This window comes from Melopsittacus undulatus, chromosome 7 (assembly GCF_012275295.1).
Source record: "Melopsittacus undulatus isolate bMelUnd1 chromosome 7, bMelUnd1.mat.Z, whole genome shotgun sequence".
NCBI classification, from domain to species: domain Eukaryota; kingdom Metazoa; phylum Chordata; class Aves; order Psittaciformes; family Psittaculidae; genus Melopsittacus; species Melopsittacus undulatus.
The window spans coordinates 44,517,458-44,537,460 of record NC_047533.1 but is presented as its reverse complement, the minus strand read 5'-3'; the positions used below and the strand labels follow the sequence as shown (position 1 = coordinate 44,537,460).

Sequence of the window (20,003 nt, the reverse complement as noted above, 5' to 3'; positions counted from 1 at the left end):
ATATCAATGAAATTTACAAGTATTTCGAGCCAGGCGTATGTTTCTGTGCCTGTTTGTGCCCAGCACTCCATCACTGAAATAACAGGAACTGAAGCAGGTGCTAAACTTCCAAAAAGATGGATGACATTATTTTTATTTTTATGGGATTTAATATTCAGCTTTGATACTGTTACAAGAAGCTGCAATTCAGCAGTTAATGCACTTGAATCAGTATAATCCATGGTTTAAGACATGACAAATCTTTCTAAATGCATCTATTATAATTGGGGAAGCAGCACTAATTGAGGCTTCTACTATTCTGTGATTCAAATTGATGGTAATTTTTTAGACATAAGGATGAATCTTCATTGTTTAGCAGCACTGAAAGTTTGGAGAAGTAGCATGTATGTCATGTATTTTTTTTGTGTTAATGTCTCAATAATCCTCTGATTTTCAATGAAAGTATTATTTAAACAAGAAATTCCTTTATAAAGGATCTCACATTTCTAGATCTGAATAACCTAGATTTTTGCTGTTGTCTGTCCCATACAGTCCTTTCACTTTTAAATAGATGTGTCAAAGCTGAATGACCCATAAATATTTTCAGCTTACTTTTCTGCAGAGCTACATTTTCACCTCAGTCTCTACATGAAATTGCCACCAAGGCCAAGGGGAAGTTCCACTTACAGAATATGTGGCAAACATGGCATTATCTCTGAGTTATGTTTGCATGGCTTATTCTCTCTGCTGCTGTCATTTGCATTTGCTGACGTTTCCTATGCAAAAGTAATCTGAGAAATCTGTGCAATTTGATTTCTTTCACATGCTTAAAAGGGAAGTAGAATAAATTGAACGGAAGGATTTGAAGGATCAGTAACTCTGATAACTCCCAGCAATTGCACTGGAGGCAATAACAAGCATCACAGATTGAACAGTCTACAGGAAGCCAAAATCCGTGTCTTGACTTCTCTAATATTTAGTTTTGTTATAGAGGTGGTATACACTAACATCAGGCTAGCCTTAGTCATTGAGTTCATATTTACTGTGATTAATTAACAGCATTAATTTCTCTTAATACCACATGTGCAAGCTCAGTATTTCACAAAACATCTCATCTTTACTTTGCTTCATAATTTTGGTGAAAAAGAAGCCTGTGTTTTCAAAGATAATATAAATTTATATATTTACTGTAATTACTTACCTTTCTCTGCTTTAAATGCATATCTGCTGTATTTTCCAGAGGAGTATTAGAAAGCAACTAACTGATCTGCTCAACAGGGAAATTGGAATTTTAATTTATTCCTAGAGCATTCAGTCTCAGAGGATGTGCTGATAGGCTTTGCAACTGTGGTTTTCAAAGGTAAGATCCACTGCTCATATCTTTATTTAAATTGGCAGATTTTGAAAGGGATGGGCTGTGAATAGCTGTAGCTGCCCTTACATTTTGAGAAAAATGACAGGCCAATCAGGGAAATAAAAAATTAAGGTGCTCATTTACAATGCACATGCCAAATCAGCAATTTAAATGACTTTAAACCTGTTTTCTAGCAGAAACTCTGTAAGCATTTAATAAAAAAGGAGGTGCCTGATGGTCCTTCCTTGCCAATACCATGGAAGAGAACAACTGGGAAAGTAGCTGATTTCTCCTCTTCTTCAGAGCTGCTTTCTTTGCCATGGGCTTTAGCTAAAACAGAATCAGTAGCTGCATGATGGCTGTGAAAACAGCTCTTCACTCATCTATTCTGGTTGAATACTCTTCTTCAATTAATGTATTTTTTTTCTCTATCAGAAAAATTACGAGAACATAACCTTGCTGGTGTGGGATAAATGATTTTCACTAATTAGAAGTTCCTGTTAGGTTTCCATGCATAGTTTTTGACTTCTCCAGAGTCTCAAATACCTCAGTTCAGTGTTTACCATCACATTCTGCACACCAACCTGTGAAAAGGCAAAACAAAAAAAGCCTGGGCTTATTTGGCTTCAAAAATAAGAAAGATGCAAATCAGTATTTCTGTGATAAAAGTCACAGACTTGTTAGGTTAATCTTGTTTCTGCTATGTCCAGAAACCAGCTATTGACTTCAACGGTAATTGGCATGAGTGCTTAACTAAAAATAAATCTGAAAGGTAGCTGTCAGTGATTTTCAGTGCAAAAATGATTGTGTCGGCATTGTAAACAGAAGTGGCAGGTGGCAAATATTCAGTCAGAAAACTCTGCAATTGAAATCTACTAATGAAACACTTTGCTTTCTACAGACGTAGTTTTCAAACAGTTCTTTAAGAAATACAGAGTTTGGGGACCTTTATTTATAAAACTTGCTCTTCATTATAATTTCAAGTTGTGAACACAAAGGGAATGTTTAACCATAAGCACCGTCGTACCACACTACAATCAATGTTTTGTATTACTTGACAATGCTTCGGTATCTTTGGGAAAATAGAAACAATAATGGTGTTTATGCAAACCTGTGTGTCAGTTGTGGAAGCAGTTACCCACATTGAATTTCAATCAGATGAATGCATGCATGTAGGAGTCTCAGCAGGAAAAGTGTCTTTGAAGAAGTAGGGTAATTATTTTATCATCATGCTTCACAGTTAATCTAGACCATGGCTCTCAAATGAGAATTTACTTAATGCATTGGAAATCTGGATTTTTTAAATAGTTTATTCCACATGATGCAGCAATCCTGGCTCAGTCATGAATGCTAGCTAAAAATTTCCCTGCTCCTAAAAAAAAAAAAAGTTTGATCTATGAATTAAGTAAAAATCAGATTTTGTGGGCATTTGAAGTTTGAGGTCCAGTTGTATGAGAGAAGTTTTATGCATCAGTAAGTTTGAGAGATGCAGTTGTAAGTAGGTATTCGTAAAGAATCAGTAAGAACAACTGTTGATAATTACTTCATATTGTAGAAGCACAGCCCTTCTCCTTTTGTGGATTCTAATTTACATTCCATTTGCTGTAGGCAAGACTTCTGTCTTTACATTTAACTCCTGATAACTGTCATAAATACCACATGTCCTCAGGACAAGTTTTAATTCTTGAAATGAAAGAGTTCTGAAGACATTAATTTATTTCTTATCTTTCTTCTTATGATTTTTATGAAAGTATTGTACTTTCATGGACTGCAAATGCAGATTAAATGCTATATTTAAAATATATTAATTTAAAGTGTGAGAATAGTTTCCAGACACTGTAGATTGCTTTTGGTTTTGCCTGTCCTCATTGCAGCACCTCCTCTGTTTCAATAGTTTCCTCATCTTTGTACCCAGGTCACTTGAGTTGTCAACAGTTATGTCAGTTCAGTAGCAGGATTTCTCATTATAAAAAAATACCAAACAACCTAAATAATGTGTTAGGGTTACGTACAGCAGGTTATTTTTAGTGTTTGTGAGGTATCATTGACTGCTTCAGGAAAACTGCCCATGAGCAATCGCCTTCAAGAGTTCCCACAGTGTAAGCAGGTTGGGGTTTTCAGGGGTAGCATCTCCATCATAAGCTGCTTATCTGGTGGTACAAGCCATGCTTTGAACTGGGATGAGGGTCCAAGGATGTGCCACAACCAAAGGCTGCTGTCTGCCTGAGCATGTGAGCAGGGAGGCAGAGAATCAGGTGCTGTGAGACTGCCTGCTGGGCTTGCTATGGAGTGTTTTCACAGATAGGTTTTGACTCACAGGAAGAGAGTATTTTTCCCACGCTATCTTCTCAGCATGCCTCCCTGTTATTTGGTCCTGGCGTAGGAAAAATATTTACCCTATGAAAGTACATGCGATACTTAAAATGACAAATATATATTTTATAAACAACATTTGGGAATAAGTCCTTCCTTTAGCTACATGCCAAAACATGAGTGAAGTAATTAGGACTCCCCCTGTGCCTTTAATTGAAAGCAGAGATGTGTCTGCAATATAACTTTCACATCTGGAGTCTGGGCTTCTCCCAGGGATATATTTGGGTCCAGGGATTTGCTTCAGACCATTAGAGAGAAATGAGTCAGTCACAAAATCAGTATCAGAAATTCAGTGACACTTCAGAATTTTTCCGTGTCTTTAAGAACAGTTTTCAATGTCAAGGTACCTTATTACAGATCGTATTACACAAATCACAGAATTACAGTATCACAGAATCATATAGGTTGGAAAAGACCTTAAAGAATATCCAGTCCAAACATTAGCTACCACTGCCAAGTCCATCACTAAACTATATCCCTAAGTGCCACATCTACACATCTTTTAAATACCTCTAGGGAAAGTCTCTCAACCACTTCCCAGGACTGCCTATTCCAGTGCTTGACAACCCTTTCAGTAAAGAAATGTTTCTTAATACCCTATCTAACCCTCCCCTGGCACAACTTAAGGCCATTTCCTTGTCCTGTCAGTTGCAGCAGAAATGTCTGTCTCATAATGACCTTAAAATGAGACACATTAGCAGTTTTGAAGTTCATTTATATATTCCTTGAAACTTATTTTCTGCTGATTACGATAGGGACAAGATGGAAAAGGAGAGAACTTATTTTCTTCTCTGAAAACAAAGGTAATTATTTTCTTCATCTCCTGGCATTGTAACTATCTAATGTTGCAGCAACACAGGTCACAATCCATTCAACCTGGAGCACAGAGGAAACACTTGATTGTATTTCTCTGTTTATTAAAACACTTGATAAAGAAAAAAAAGGTGGAAAGGTGAGGAAATTCCACGTTACATCGAGAGAAAGTCTTTCTTGCAAGCAAGGGCTAGATTTTTAGCTTGCCTGAAGAAGTCATGTAGGACAGTCACTGGGATGAGTTACAACACTGAATTTGGATTTACTAAAATGTTTGGACTGTTAAAATAATAATTGATTGCTGTGACATATTATTTTATCATAGCTGATTTACTACCTTGTACTTACTTAGCTTAGTCATCACTGCAGTTCCATTAGATAGTTCAGTAAGTGCTGTGGTGTCCTGTGGTATTTCCTTACTATCAAAAGTATGCTGTGATTTACAGAAAACTTTTGAATATACTTATCTTAGAATTAGCCCTAGGCAGAGCTATGTCTGTCTGTAAGGACACTGGAAATGGGCTTGCACAGCACACAATGGCAATTAGTGCTTTGGAGAAAAAACGGTAAGACTACTCCAAAGGGCTAGATCAGCACTGGGGATGACTTGTCAAAAAGAAGGGTGGAAGTTTGCAGGAACAAGCAGAAAAGTTGATGCCTGATAAAGTATATTTTGAGACCTAGAGTGGAATTTGCTGAATCTAGCAATTTCTTGGGTACCAGTAAATTACTGTGAAGTCCACTGTCCAATATTATGTCTCATCCTGATGTATAGAGAGGATTTTCATCAGTTACTGCCTTTGTTCAAGTAGCAAAAATCTGTGTCATGAAAGAGGCTAGATCTTGCTGGAAAAAGGGTGCTACTTTGTAGTATAGGTAATGCCAATGTCTACACAAGAGTGGTCATGATTTAGGATTGAATGGTCACCTGTATTTGGAATCTCCTAGAGCTCAATTCCTCTGCTTTGCAGTTTCTTTCTATAGTTATGTTCTTTATGCTATATGGTTTGATTAATATTTTAATTACATTTCTGTTGCTGCTGCAGATTTAGAAATCCTGTCCCTACTGTGCGCTTTCCCTAATACGCAAGTTATACACGATATGGTTTTAAAATTATTCTTGTGTAATGACACAGTTATCCCGTGGTAGGTTAGCAAATGTATTTACTGTGTTAATGACAGGACTAAATTACCGGAAAGAGGTAAATGAGGCATCCTTACATTTCAGTTGATGGGTTAGTTGCTGACTGGAGAGATACAGGAAAACATTTCACTCCTCTTCACAAGGACACATTTTTTCCAAGATGTCCTCAACCTAAATCAACAACTCCACTTTTCTATTAGGTATCACCTGCTACCACTAGGAAATTTGTAATCAGATTTGCCTCTCTGCTCCAGTTACTTACATCTTGTTCTCTCTAAAGCAGCAACACCCAAACAAATTAATGCTTTGAAGGTGTGTGCCTTCTGAATGTGTTTAACAATGAAGCAGCCAGCCAAAGCTTCTTACCTGTACAGAACTTAATAAACCTAAGAAGTACTTACGTTGACTTCTTAAAATATTAACTTACTGATGTGGACTTGAGCAGTTGTCTCTGAGCATTTTAGAAGCCTCCTTAAAATCCTTGGAAACAGACAAATCACAAGGGCTTTGATTCTGTTGCTACACACAGTGCTTGAAGTATTAAAAATAAAGTGTGGATATTGCACTTTAGATTAATAAGACAAAATTATAGGATTTAGTTATTTTCCCTGTATTTGTCTGCTGAGAGGCACAACAACTGAATCCACAATGAGCTGCTACTGATAAGATGATGGGTACTAACCTGTCTTGCTAGAAGCTGATTGTGTTTTGCCTGTGAGTAGAAGGTCCTGCCTTGCTCTGTGCAGAGGCCTAATGACCAGCAAGGGACAAAAGGCAGGGATTTCTGCATCCCATAATGATTGGAGCTGAGAGGGAATTGCAAGACTCTGTCTTCCATAAGGGCAAGCTAGAAGTTAACAGCTGCTTCTATTGAGACAATGGCTCCCAGACCACACTTGAGTTTCTGCAAGCAGTGCAATCACTCTTGTGGTGAAAAAAGGTAGATCCAGTCAGTGATATCTTCTGACTGCTGCAAAACAAACTATTTGTCTTTCTTAATTCTTGTTCAACATGCAGCAGTTCAACTACCAAAGTGATATGCGTGATTAGAACCAAGAAGTGACATTGTAGCATCGTACCATATTCTGTTCCCTCAAGCAAGGGACTCTGAAGTAAAAAGTATTTAATATTGCTTCTGATTTTTGTGCCATATCCATAAGTCAAGATTATAAACCATTGTTAGCTACTGTTAACAAGTGGTAATTCTTATAAATGGCTGTATTAATATTAGGGGGGTTTATTGTGCAGTTGATTCATTACACTGTATTTCATGGCCCTGTCAAGGAAGTGTTCTAGCAGAGGTAAATATTCAAAAGCGCCTAGTAAAAATAAGCATACAGGAAGGCATTTTGGCCTTATGACAAGTATAGATGGAAATGTACAATGAAATGTTTGCACAAAGCATTTTGAGCACTTAAGTTATTCTGCTGCTATGACTATACTATGTAAAGTCATCTTCATTTTTCTGAGTGGCACAGTGCCATGTTGCATTCAGCCAGGCACTGAATAAATTGGTTGCTTGTAGTTTGATCTCACAGGAGATTATTTAATTTTAATTTTAAATTTGCTTCCCAAGGTAAATATGACATCAATTAATATGGCAGTGATGGAGAATTCACATGAAACACTGCTGCTCCCCTGGGATGAGCTCTCTCAAAGCATATTTGGAGATGAATTAAACCCAGAAACTTTTCCCATGTTTCCTAATATTTTTTTGTTATGATTAGAAAATGTCTTTAAACACTATGAACAAAGGGAGGGCTGCTGTTCCTCAGTCTTGAAACACAGCTGCAAATGTCAGACTTAACCTGTAATGTGTGCCATCTTTCTTCTATCTTTTTAAGGTCTATTATACTGTTGGAATTTCTTCTGTAGACTCTACACTGGTGATTCATCGTCTTTCTCCTGTCAGACCTTAAAAACACTAATTACTGTTTGAGTGAGACAGGTTTCCCTATAACACAGTAGACTTTGTTCTGAATTTTAGTTAATACATTAAGGGCAAGATGCACTTAGGATACCGGATGCAAACTTGATGTTTTAATAAAGAAAGACCTAGTACATGCGGGAGAGTTTTGGTTTGGTTTTTTTGGTTTTGGGTTTTTTTTTCAGTATTTGAATCCTCTGAAGGTCATGGAATTAGGTTTCCCAGTTTGTTTCATTAAAGATGTGATTTAGGGGGTCTTGCCATTGCAGAGGTCAGCAAGAGTTTTGAATTGCTCGCTGCTTGAAAATTGTTGATACTGGTTTTCAACCAGGATAAATGTTCACAAAGGACCATCCCATTTGTTTCTGGGAAAACAAGAACATTGGGGTACTTAGAAAAATGGTTCTGTAGGAAGCTTTCTTCAAGAATTGTGTTGTTGTTATTTGGAATTTAAAGACCCATACGTTAATGCTACTGGTTTTGTACAACGCTATTATTACTAGAAACATGAGGTATTCCCACTTTCTTGCACATCAGTGATGATTTTGTAGTCAACTGCAATTGGAAGGGGCACAGGGTCGTGTTCAGAGCAAGGGCATAGATTCCAGTCCCCTCCAGGGCTGGAAGAGGTCGAATACGAGTGTCCTGTGGCGCAAAGAGTGGCAGGCTATACTGCAAAAAGAAACTGCAGACACAGTAGGTACATGTCCATCAGCTTTGTCTGGATATCAGTGCCCATTCTGCCCCTGAACATAAGTCCTGGCACAAGATCTTCTTCTGGGGCCTCTCCTTCCCACTTAGCAGCTTGTGAAGAGGTGTAAAATAATGGCATCACTTCCTTCAGATTCTACCTGCCACATCAAATGTAATTTAATTAAAATGCAACATGCCATCATGGAATTGAACCCCCAGATAATTCCAGATCATTCTCCTCTAGAAACAGAGAAATAGTTTTCATTTTTAGTAATACAAATGTTAAATAATGTAAAGTAATACAAGGTTATATAATGGCTCCTGAATAAAAGTACTTTTACATGTATATAAAGTGCTTACGTTATAAAGAAAAAGTATTACATATATTTATGTATTGAAAGTGTTCTTCGTGCTGGAATTTTTCACTGCCTTTTTTGCTGCACAACAGTATTCAGTAATAAAAATAAAGCACTACTAATGTCCATGCAGTGGAAACAAATTAGTTTCTATGAAAAAACTGAAATCAGAAATATAGAATGTTTATGCAAACTTGTTCTTAGCATTGTGTTTATTGATTCTTAAAATAATACTTTAACAATTCTAATAGATGTCCACTAGAAGCAGACCTGACACTCTCAGTGTTACAGTATACTTTAAAAGAGCCTTTTCTGCCAAATAGTTTTCTGCAGCATGAGGTCCAGTTAAAGTAGCTTCTTCCTGTTTCTCCTTGTATTCATGACACTTGTGCTGGGTCTACAGCACTCCTCTGCTGTGCCATTCATTCCAGCTGTTTCAAAAGAAGCAGCTCATAACCTGTATCGGGGAATTAGTTATTTTTAACCCTGGTACAGTTACTGTATGACCCTAAAAGCCCTTTGGGTGTCTCAGGGGCAGAAATAAGCAGCATGGTTCACAGGCTGATTAAAGCCATAGTGCCTCTGAAAGAAAGAGTTATTGTACCATATCTCTATAGAGACAAATCAGCTGCTCCCAGAGCAGCCAAAAGCTCTTAAGGATTACCTTGTTCGAGTATTATATGAGGATAAGAGGATCTGATTCAATCAAATACACTTAATAGAAAATAAAGCCCTTAATGGAAGAACATTTTTCATACTCAGCCTGAAATATGTGTAACAAACATTTATTATTAAAATTATTAAAATGAGAATTTCAGCCTTTTTTTTTTTAATGCATTGTTTGAAAGGTATTACCTTCAAAGCACAAAAATCCCTTGGTGTTTCCAAAACGCTTCAGTTATGTGGTCAAATTCCCATTAGGGTAGTTGTCACACCAGTCAGTGGCTTTTACCCAATGTTCTAACCTTTGGTCTTGGATGGTTTTCTGTTCCAGAAGTACAAATATTAACTTTAGTTATACATCTCTTTGATACAAAAAGACTGTCTTGGGCATCAAGTAAATTGAAATTTAAGTATCCATAACAAATAATTTTCATTTTGCCGTATCATGTAGTTTTTAAATAGCTGTTTATGAAGAATTTACAAGATTTTCTCATTAGAATTTTGTTCTCTACTGTTTCAGAAGCTTCATCCATCAATGTGACGAAAGATACATCAGATAAAACAACTTCTCTGCCTTAATCACTAGAGCCCAAATTCAGCCAAGAACTTATCCATGCACACAACTTTAATTACCTGAATCACTGAAGTCAGTAGGGATTATATACCTAAAATGCCACATGAGTTTAAGTGCTTTCCTGAGCAAAGTCCTAGAAAAAGCCATTGTTGTAATGCACATAGGATAAAACTAGCACATCATGGGAATTTAAAAGAGAAAATAAATGTTTTTAATTTTTCTTTTCTTTCCTCTTGTTTTGCAGGGGCATACATTTGTTCCTGTGGTGATTTATAGCTACCAATAATCTTCCACAGTGGTTGCCTTATCTACTATTCTGCCATCTTCTGCTCTTGTTGGTAACAGAAGAGAACCATTAAACACAAAGCCAAGTACTCAATCTCAAAGGAGAGACTTTGTACAGTATGTTCTGTACAAAACTGAAAGACTTGAAGATCACAGGGGAATGTCCTTTCTCCTTACTGACTCAAAGTCACATTTCTGAGGAGTGTGACAAGGATTGTGCAGAAAACAGCTCTAGAGCAGCTTTGCCCATCTGCAAAGAAGTCCATGAAAAAGATGCTCACGGAAACCTTCCACAAAGGAAAACAAGCAGAAGTAGAGTGTACCTGCACACATTAACTGAAAGCATCTGCAAACTAATCTTTCCTGAGGTAAACAGATACTGCATAATAATACTGCAATATCTTTCAATTATAAATACTAAAAAAACATTTTATGCTAGCCTTTAGGCAGTCTTTTGGCTACAGAGTTTGTGTTCTTATGTATAGTTTAAATCCTCATTTCATCCTCTTCCATTCCTTCCAGATACAATTTTGCCACAATCAGTTTTGTACACACCATCCTTTCCACTTTATTTCCCTATAGCTTTGCTTTGTATTGGCAAAATTCCATTCATCATTTTAATTGTTCCTTTAAAATCCATGTATTTCTGTAGCAATTTATTTTGCTTTAGAGATGCAATCAGAGAAACTCTGCCCTGTTACCTAATTATGTAAATAATGCCACCTCATCACTTCAACTAAGTGAATCCATACTGCTAAGTACATTAAAATTAAGATAGCTGTTTTCATGTGGTGTGATGCTAACCTCCTGCTATACTATTTTTAAAACCTCTGTGTTTACCACAATGGTATTCTTATGTCTCTGCTCAACTCAACTGAAAACAGATACATGCATGGACAGTTATTTGTTTGAATGGAGATAAATATGGTTTATCTCTTTAAAAAGAACATGAAAAATGCAGCTTCATAATATTCAACACTTGGGGTTGCCTCAAATTCTGTTGAAAGTGTGAAGGAACTGGCTGTGATATACTGGGGCTACAAATGGCAAATGGCCAAGTCTGTAAGCTCATTTAATTACAATTCTGTTGTTTGTACGTTCAATGTTCCTTACTAAAAGTGCTGGAGTTTTGTTAAGTATGTTTTCAGATCTGTTTTCACAACTATTCATCTATTACTCTTTCACTAAAACTCCACATACGTTTTAATAGACCCTTTTTCACCTCTGCTGCATTTACAGAAGAAATTCATCTCTTTAAACTGACTTTTCCATACATAAAGGAAAAGACTTTTAACTCAAGAATGAACTCAAGAAAGGACCCTTTCTGTGGCGTCAGTATTGCTGTATTGCTTCTTTAGTATATAGTTGTTGTTGGGTTTCTTAATGAAATAACCGCGTTTTTTTTTTTTTAATTTAAAGAGTAGTATGGATATATGCAGCTATTTATTACATAATACCAATAAGCTAGTTCATCAGCTACGACAAAAACTTGGCAAAGTCAAAAATGTTATGACCATTTACCCCAGGAGCTACTGAAGTTCAAGATTACTGTCACTGCTATTTCCAGTTATTCAAGTCATATTCACCGGAACTTTGTCCAAGTGTAGTAATCTGTCCTCATGCTGATTTGGACTCCTGATCATTTTGCCGGTCCCAGTTCTCCATGGAAGGGTTTTGCTTGTTTCAGAACATACTTTTCATTGCTTAGATACTTTATAGTGCCTTACTTCACCATCAGTAATTAACATAATCTCTCTAATTGGAAACTTTAAAGCAGGGGGCCACATTATGGCTCCAGTTGATTCAGGAACTTGTCATGAAAAAGCGAGTTGTGCATGGAAGTCCAGGATGTAGAGCATCCAGAATAACTTCTGATTAAATCTGAGATAGTGTAGTATGTGTTATTGTTTGATTTGCTTCTTTGGGTGTTTACAGAAACACAGATGACATTGGCAAGTAATGAATTGGAAGGTATTCCACTAACTACCAGTTTATACACAGACATAGTGTACATTGCGTTCATACACATGGTAGAACAATTAGTTTAGATTTTTGCTTCAAAAAAGTCTCACGAAAATACTGCCTTTCTTTCACATGATATTTACTTCAGGTGTGCAAACTTTCCTTTTCAAAATACAGAAAGTAAAGGATGGAATAGAAATGCTAATTTCTCCAGTGAATGAGAACCAAAGAAAAAACAGAGCACAGCAAGCCTCACAGCCAAATTGTGTCCTGGCAGTATAGCACTAGTCTATGACCCTGTCTTTGCAGGAAGTTTGAATTTCAAGTGATCAGAAACTACATACATAAGACAGCCTTACTGGCCCCAGCAATTTGAAATATGCATGTTTGGAAAGTATTCTATCTTTTCCAATTAGGAACTTCCAATTAGGAATGTGGAACCATGGGATTGAGGTAAATTAAGATAAATAAATCTTCATGATACTCTAAAGGGTCTTTATTATGGAATCCTTTTACAAAGGTTATCTACAGTGACTAGATTTTCATCTGGAGTATATTTAGTTTTGCAGCATACATAGCCAAAATTATTCTTTTTGTACAAATGTAAAATAAATTATTCTAATATTGTCTTGAGATGCTGTATTCTTGAAATAAGAAAAGGAGGTAATCTGAAGCACAGAATGCTGTATTGATCTTTTATAGCTGTGTTTGAAACTCTGTTACCTTTTGCAATTGCAAACTTTGCACTTCTGAAAATTGTCCTGAAAAAATAAATTAACTCTTAATATTCCAAGAAAAGTTACTATGTAGAAGAGCTACTTCTTACTCTTTTGTTCTGGGCATAATGCAGAATATGACTATCTTTTCTGTTAGAATCATAGGATCATAGAATAGTTAGGGCTGGAAAGGACCGTAAGGTCATCTAGTTCCAACCCCCCTGCCATGGTCAGGGACACCACACACTAAACCATGTCACCTAAGACTCTGTCCAACCTGGCCTTGAACACTGCCAGGGATGGAGCATTCACAACTTTGCTGGGCAACCCATTCCGGTGCCTTACAACCCTCACAGTAAAGAACTTGGGATATTAGTCCCAAGGACAGTGAAGTAATTCCTCTCTGTATAAAAATGTTATGATTAAATTTTCAGCAATTACATATAATCAGCATACCTTTTTTTATTCCCCAGTTTGAAAGACTAAATCTTGCACTTCAGAGGACACTCGCAAAACACAAAATCAAAGAAACCAGGTATGTATGTGTAATGCATTTGCAATTCCCCTCACTGCAAAATTGTTTTGCAGACAGTTCATAAGGGCTGGAGGGGTAACTGGGAATAGGGATTCTGGAATCTGTTTTCAGTTATCTTGTCCTACTGGTGTGTAACATTTCATGTAATGTAAGTTAATAATGTTTTTATTTTAAAAACATTTACAAACATTTGTATCTCTCATAAAGTTGACTTAATGAGCAAATTTAGCCATTTGTGCAGGGAGTCAGGCAACGGCTGTGAAAAATGAGCAAGTATTTTGGAGGAAGTCAGAGTCTACTCAGGCATAAATGGAAAGGTAGATACACTTGTGTATAGATCTATCCCAATGCTTCTGAGATCTGAGAAAAAGATTTTTGAATGCAAACAGTTAATATTAAAAAAAATTGGCTTCTGAACAATGATGTGCTACACATACTGACACACGTTTTCACTGGGCTCACTTGGCTTCTTGTTTCTGTTTCTGAGGCACTCACCTTAATTTTCAGCACTCCTTAGTACTAACCCAGTATTAATCATCTGAGCCTCATAGGGAGTGAGAATTTCTTAGCATCTTGTTACACAATGAGGATTCAATATATTGAATGCAAAAAAAAATAAGTGGAGAAAAAAATGAGGCTGAAAACTATACACAATCACTCCTCATGATAAGAATAGACAATTGCAATGTATCTTTTAAATTATACTTGGTATTTTCAAAGCAGTTTACATGCATAGACTGAACCAAAGATAGCTGGTCATATGTACATTGCAGTTGCTGACTGGCATATTGTTATGAATGTTTTCCCTATCGTTAATTATGTGTTGCTTCCTGGCGTATTAGTTTGAAACCTAAAACTATTGTGCTATTCTGAATGATGCAATAATGCAAATGTAAAACAGATCTAAATATCTGCATTGCTTTTGCACATAAATACATGAACAATATTTCAGATGAAGAAATCCAGAAAGCATGTACCAAAAGCTTATTGCTTATATGGAGGTTAATCTAAGCTACATGTTCTTCTCATCATTGTGGGTTGGGTATTCAGGTAGATGTTTATTGACCTCAGAGGGCTGCAGTTTTGTATCACAGAATCTGAATTACTACCAATGAACAAATAATTTTGAAGTTTATAGATATTACTGGTATTTCCTCTCAAAACAGAAATGCCCTCTCATCTCTTTTGAATTGAATGCAATGTAATTAAAATAAATGCTTGAATATAAATTCCAATTATATTATAAAATGTGTTATGAAATTTAGTTATGGCTTCAAGCAAAAAACCTTAACCAAACGAAAAAACGGGACTGTTGCAACCTAAGAGTTTATAATCAGTGATGGGCCATAGCATTTGGCCTCAATCCATATCTGAGCTCAAACTGCTAAGACTTTAACTTACCACAAATACACAGGATAATCTAAGATCCTACCAAGACCCTATTTTGAATTAATGAATAACTGCCTATTTGATCACCAAGGCTTAGTTGACACACGTTAAAGACAGGGTAGGTAACTTCCATTACGTCCTATTTTTTATACAAGGTTTATCTTGACTTTTCATAGTATTTATTTATATTTTTATGATCTTTACAGAAAAACTGGGGATAGAGAAGATTTTGAAAAAATAATCAGTGATCATGCTAATGCAGCAGGTAATATAAGCTCATTCAATAATATATATATAAAAGCATATATATGTGTATATATATTATTATCCTGGTTTCAGCTGTTATGTGTGTAAAATAACATATGTATGTATAAATTAGGGTTGCTACTAACAAATAATTTCCTCCATGCAAGGGCTGAAGTGATGCTGGCAACACAGAAGCTAAACTGTGATCTCTGCAACTAACAGTTCAGAGTGTCAAAATTTGAGCTAAAGAGATGAGTTTCTCAAGTTTGAGATGTCATAGAATCATCTACCCCTAAAACCCAACATCTAAAGGGAGCTGAAACATTTGTTCATTAATAAGTTTCAGTCTTACGCTGATCCTTTTCTTCTGAAGGACTGTAGTCTGTTGGAAGAGAAGTGATGTAATTTGCAATATGGAACTCTCTGGCTACATCTGTAATAGTAAATTAACATTTCCAGGAAACGGAAACATGGTTTTTTGTACACTTGAACTGTTAAGCTGGCTCTGGCATGCAGTTGGCCTGTGACAGATAACACTTTTCCAAATGATTCCCAGTAACAGTTGGGGAGTTGGAACATTTCCAACCATCAGTCTGCTTGCAGCTGTGCTGTTAAAACAAATTTTCTAGCAAAGATGTGGGCTGTGCTGTGCCAACTGGTCTCAGTGTCCCGGAGTATTCCTAGGGTCATTTAATTTATTGTATCAGGCATAGTACATATATCTGTGTGGGTGCACAGATCCTATTTTTATTCTTCCTTTGTGTTCTTATTTTAAGTTTTTTAATTCTTATTTTACTTCTTTATATTGAGCTAAGGGAACTGGGTCAAATCCTGTGCCAAAATGTGCATTCATTCTGTCTACATCTCTACAAAGAAGATGAGTCTTGGATCTTTCCAAACTACAGCTTATTGTGTCCCTGTTGTCCGGACACCACAAGTATGTCTTTGGTTACAGCAGGACTTCTAAATGAGGGGGCCCTCAGGTGACCTTGCTGGATCAGGGAAGGATATTGCTAATTTGATTTGGTCTAGTGGAGGTTAGCATGCAATTCAGTGTGATGAGCGCAGTTCTGACTAAAATGTGATTCCATGCAGGTATTCCTGTGGAGACTCTACGGGAATCTCTTGGTGAAGAGCTATTCAAAATATGCTATGAAGAGGATGAACACATACTAGGTGTTATTGGAGGAACCCTTAAGGACTTCTTGAACAGTTTCACCACTCTGCTGAAGCAGAGTGGCCACAGCCAAGAAGCAGGAAAAAAGGACAGACTTGAAGATGCTTCCATATTATGCCTGGAAAAAGATCAGGACTTCTTAAATGTGTATTATTTCTTTCCTAAGAAAATCACAAGTGTTATTCTATCTGGTATTATTAAAGCGGCAGCTCATATTTTGTATGAAACTGAGGTTGAAGTGATGCTCATGCCTCCTTGTTTCCATAATGACTGCACTGAGTTTGCTAATCAGCCTTATTTGCTGTACTCTATACAAGTCAAAAGTACAAAACCTTCCTTGTCTCCATGTAAACCACAGTCTTCACTTGTGATTCCTGCCTCTATGTTCTGTAAGACTTTCCCATTTCATTTTATGTTCGACAAGGATATGTCAGTTCTTCAGATTGGAAATGGGATAAAAAGACTTTTGACCAGGAGAGAACTTCAAGCTAAGCCCAATTTTGAGGAGTATTTTGAAATTCTTACCCCTAAAGTAAGCTGCACTTTTAGTGGAATAATGACAATGCTAAATATGCAGTTTACTGTACGAGTCAGAAGATGGGATAATACTGATATGAAATCATCCATGGTAAGAGACTTTTTATAATCATTACTTCTGTGAGAAATTCGGTTTCTTCAGGTAAGAGTGAAGATAGCCATGAAACATGGTGTACTTTGCATTGTTTACATACAATATGACTGAAGAACAGTAATTTATTGAGAGCCGTAATGTAATTCAGCTTCTGAATCCAATATTCAGTCAAAACTCTGCTTTAGGAAAAGTAAAATCTGAACTGTTATCTTGATTTTATAAAAAAAACCATATTAAGTCAGTAAATTAAGATAAAGCAAATGACAGGCTATGCTGCTGAGAATAAGGGCATTTCCAGCACAATGGCAGTGGCAGGGAAAGCTTTCCCAAAGTGCTCCTCAATCATGTGGAAACAACAGCTCTATGATTTGGGGAAAGATGTAGACATTTCTTGTGCTCATTCAGCCTTTGGTATTTTGGCAGCTTTGACATTTTGATGTTTTCATCAGAGGCAATCACCAAAGGTCCCACTTAGTTTCAGCTGATGGGATTACTTGCTGTCTGCTGAAGCTGGGTCTGTGGCAAATGAACTGGGACAGTAAAAAATGTTGAATATTCAATGACTGCTTTTATTCATCACTGCCTCTTAGCTGAATTCCAGCTTATGTACACCTGAGGTACTCCAGGATGAATTAGCTGTTCAGCCTCAGTACTCCAAGAATTTAAATGAAGAACAGTAATAAAGGTTTCACTCAGTTATTACTGAAGTGGGAAAGAATGTAGCACTGAACAGCTGCTTCGTCTCAGATCCATTTCTGCACTAGGCAACAGTTTAATGATTACAAGGGGTAGTAGACTCTCAGTTGCTTTTGCATGTATTTACATCTGCAAATCTCTGTTAGCGTGTAACAGGTTTTCTTGAAAAAATGATCTTTCAAGCAATGTTAAGCAAAGCTTTGCAGCACCTTGTGCGTTTCACAACTGAATACAGAAGGGACATACAAACACTTCTCACAAAATATTTTGCTTTTTTTAGATTATTAAAATGGGGTATTTCTGCCATTTATGTCTTTAGTTTTAAATTGCAACGAGTACTGAACATCCTGTGATAAAATTGACGCAGGTTTTCTCAACTGTGTCTTGCAGAGAAAGTAGTGCATGAATGAAACTACTAGAGTTATTAGCAGAAATTGAGAGGCCACTATAGTCATTAACAGTTTATCCGTTGATGAAAATGCATAAAATTCTTTTTGTTTTTCTCTCCTTCCTAAGCTAAAACTGAGCCTGATACTCAAACACAATTAGATGTTTAAGTTGTGGCCTTAACTTTTGTAAAAGAAGGCTCAAGCAAAATAAACTTACTTGATAGCCCTATGATTTAGCACCCTATGTTTTCTCTTAAGCAACTAACTGAAAATATAATGACTATGGATCAGTCTCATTTTCCTAGGTTTAAGACAAATGTATTTCTTCAGAAATGTCTTGTTTCTAAACCACTGCCGTGCATGTTTTGCATGAATTCTTATTTCTTTAACTGTTTCAGGTAATGGATCTTAAAGGACAGATGATCTATATTTTTGAATCCAGTGCCATCCTATTCTTGGGATCTCCTTGTGTGGATAGACTAGAAGATTTTACAGGACGTGGATTGTACCTCTCAGATATTCCCATTCACAATGCATTGAGAGATGTTGTTCTGATAGGGGAACAGGCCAGAGCTCAGGATGGACTGAAGAAGAGGTTAGGAAAGCTAAAGGCAACTCTTGAGCAGGCCCATCAAGCCCTTGAAGAAGAAAAGAAGAAGACTGTAGATCTTCTGTTTTCAATTTTTCCTGGAGAGGTTGCTCAGCAGCTGTGGCAGGGACAAGTTGTGCAAGCCAAGAAATTTAGTAACGTCACAATGCTTTTCTCTGACATTGTGGGATTCACTGCCATCTGCTCCCAGTGCTCACCTATGCAGGTTATCACCATGCTGAATGAGCTGTATACTCGCTTTGATTACCAATGTGGAGAGCTAGATGTCTACAAGGTACACAACTTATTTAATTTCTACAGGGTTCTGGGGCAGAAAGGGAAATGGAAGACTAAATTGGACGAAGGACAATAGAAGTCCAAAAATTACTTCCCCTAACCTTCATTATAAAAAAAGACATTTAAGAGATATAATAAAAAAAAAAAGAATCAGCCATTAAAGGAAAGTATTTTAGCAAACAATAAATACAAGTTGTGCAGTTTTTCCTTTTGAATGATACTGCAGGATTTGGGCAGGACTTAAATCAGCAGAACAAGTAAGACCCAGTCAATATGTAGGTACAATTCTTACTGATGCCACAAACTATTCTATTACGTGTCATAGTCTAACAGTAAGGAACAGAGCCTTGGGTGACATGGTTTAGTGTGAGGTATCCCTGCCCATGGCAGGGGGGTTGGAACTAGATGATCTTAAGGTCCTTTCCAACCCTAACTATTCTATGATTCTATGATTCTATGCCTGTTTCAGGTTGAGACTATTGGAGATGCCTACTGTGTTGCTGGAGGTTTACACAAAGAAAGTGAAACACATGCTGTTCAAATAGCGCTGATGGCCCTGAAGATGATGGAGCTGTCAGATGAGGTGGTGTCTCCCCATGGAGAGCCTATCAAGGTCATATATTTTGTTCTATTTTATATGGCTAAAGTGGGCATTTTGTTTGTTTAGTTGCTATTTGGGTTTTTGTCTTGAGGAAATTTGTCATTGCATTAACTCAGATGCATTCAGGAATTAAGTGTGTATGACTGGTGAGGCTGATCTTTTCAGTTACATGAATTAAAGTTTTGTGGAAAGGCAAAGATGAAACAAAGATCTGAATATCAGGCCAAAAAACTTGAATGCAGTGAAATTAACAGGTGTACACTGACATGCTGCAGTTTTTCTCTCATTTCAAATGTCATAGAATATTCTGTTACATTTTCTAATGAGGAGACTAATCCTCTCTCAGAATTAGACCCAATGAGAATATCTAAGTCTTGAGGTAACAGGTGTAAAGATGAATCATCAAAGACCTGTTCTGATTGCACTAATCCACGCATCTTTAAAGGATTCTGTTGCCGTTCTTTTTACAGTCAGATACTGAGCTACTACTATAAAGTAATGGTGTTAATGCTCTCAAAACAAGTGTTAGTTTCAGTGGTAGTTATATCTGTGGCTTCCTTTCAGTGAAGACATACACATCTACTGAACTTTTGATGTACGTTTGCCTCTCACTG

The 20,003-nt window shown here is 36.8% G+C and overlaps 1 protein-coding gene across 1 annotated transcript in view; it reads left to right on the top strand.

The window, feature by feature from the left end:
- GUCY1A1 (guanylate cyclase 1 soluble subunit alpha 1) overlaps positions 1 to 20,003 on the top strand; it is a 34,228-nt gene that overhangs the window by 10,515 nt on the left and 3,710 nt on the right. The window contains exons 2-7 of the mRNA XM_034064862.1: positions 10,121 to 10,529; positions 13,313 to 13,374; positions 14,970 to 15,028; positions 16,105 to 16,814; positions 18,301 to 18,786; positions 19,258 to 19,401. Of these exons, the coding sequence (XP_033920753.1) occupies positions 10,281 to 10,529; positions 13,313 to 13,374; positions 14,970 to 15,028; positions 16,105 to 16,814; positions 18,301 to 18,786; positions 19,258 to 19,401 (1,710 nt within the window). The 5' untranslated portion in view covers positions 10,121 to 10,280. The remainder of the gene's footprint in view (positions 1 to 10,120; positions 10,530 to 13,312; positions 13,375 to 14,969; positions 15,029 to 16,104; positions 16,815 to 18,300; positions 18,787 to 19,257; positions 19,402 to 20,003) is intronic.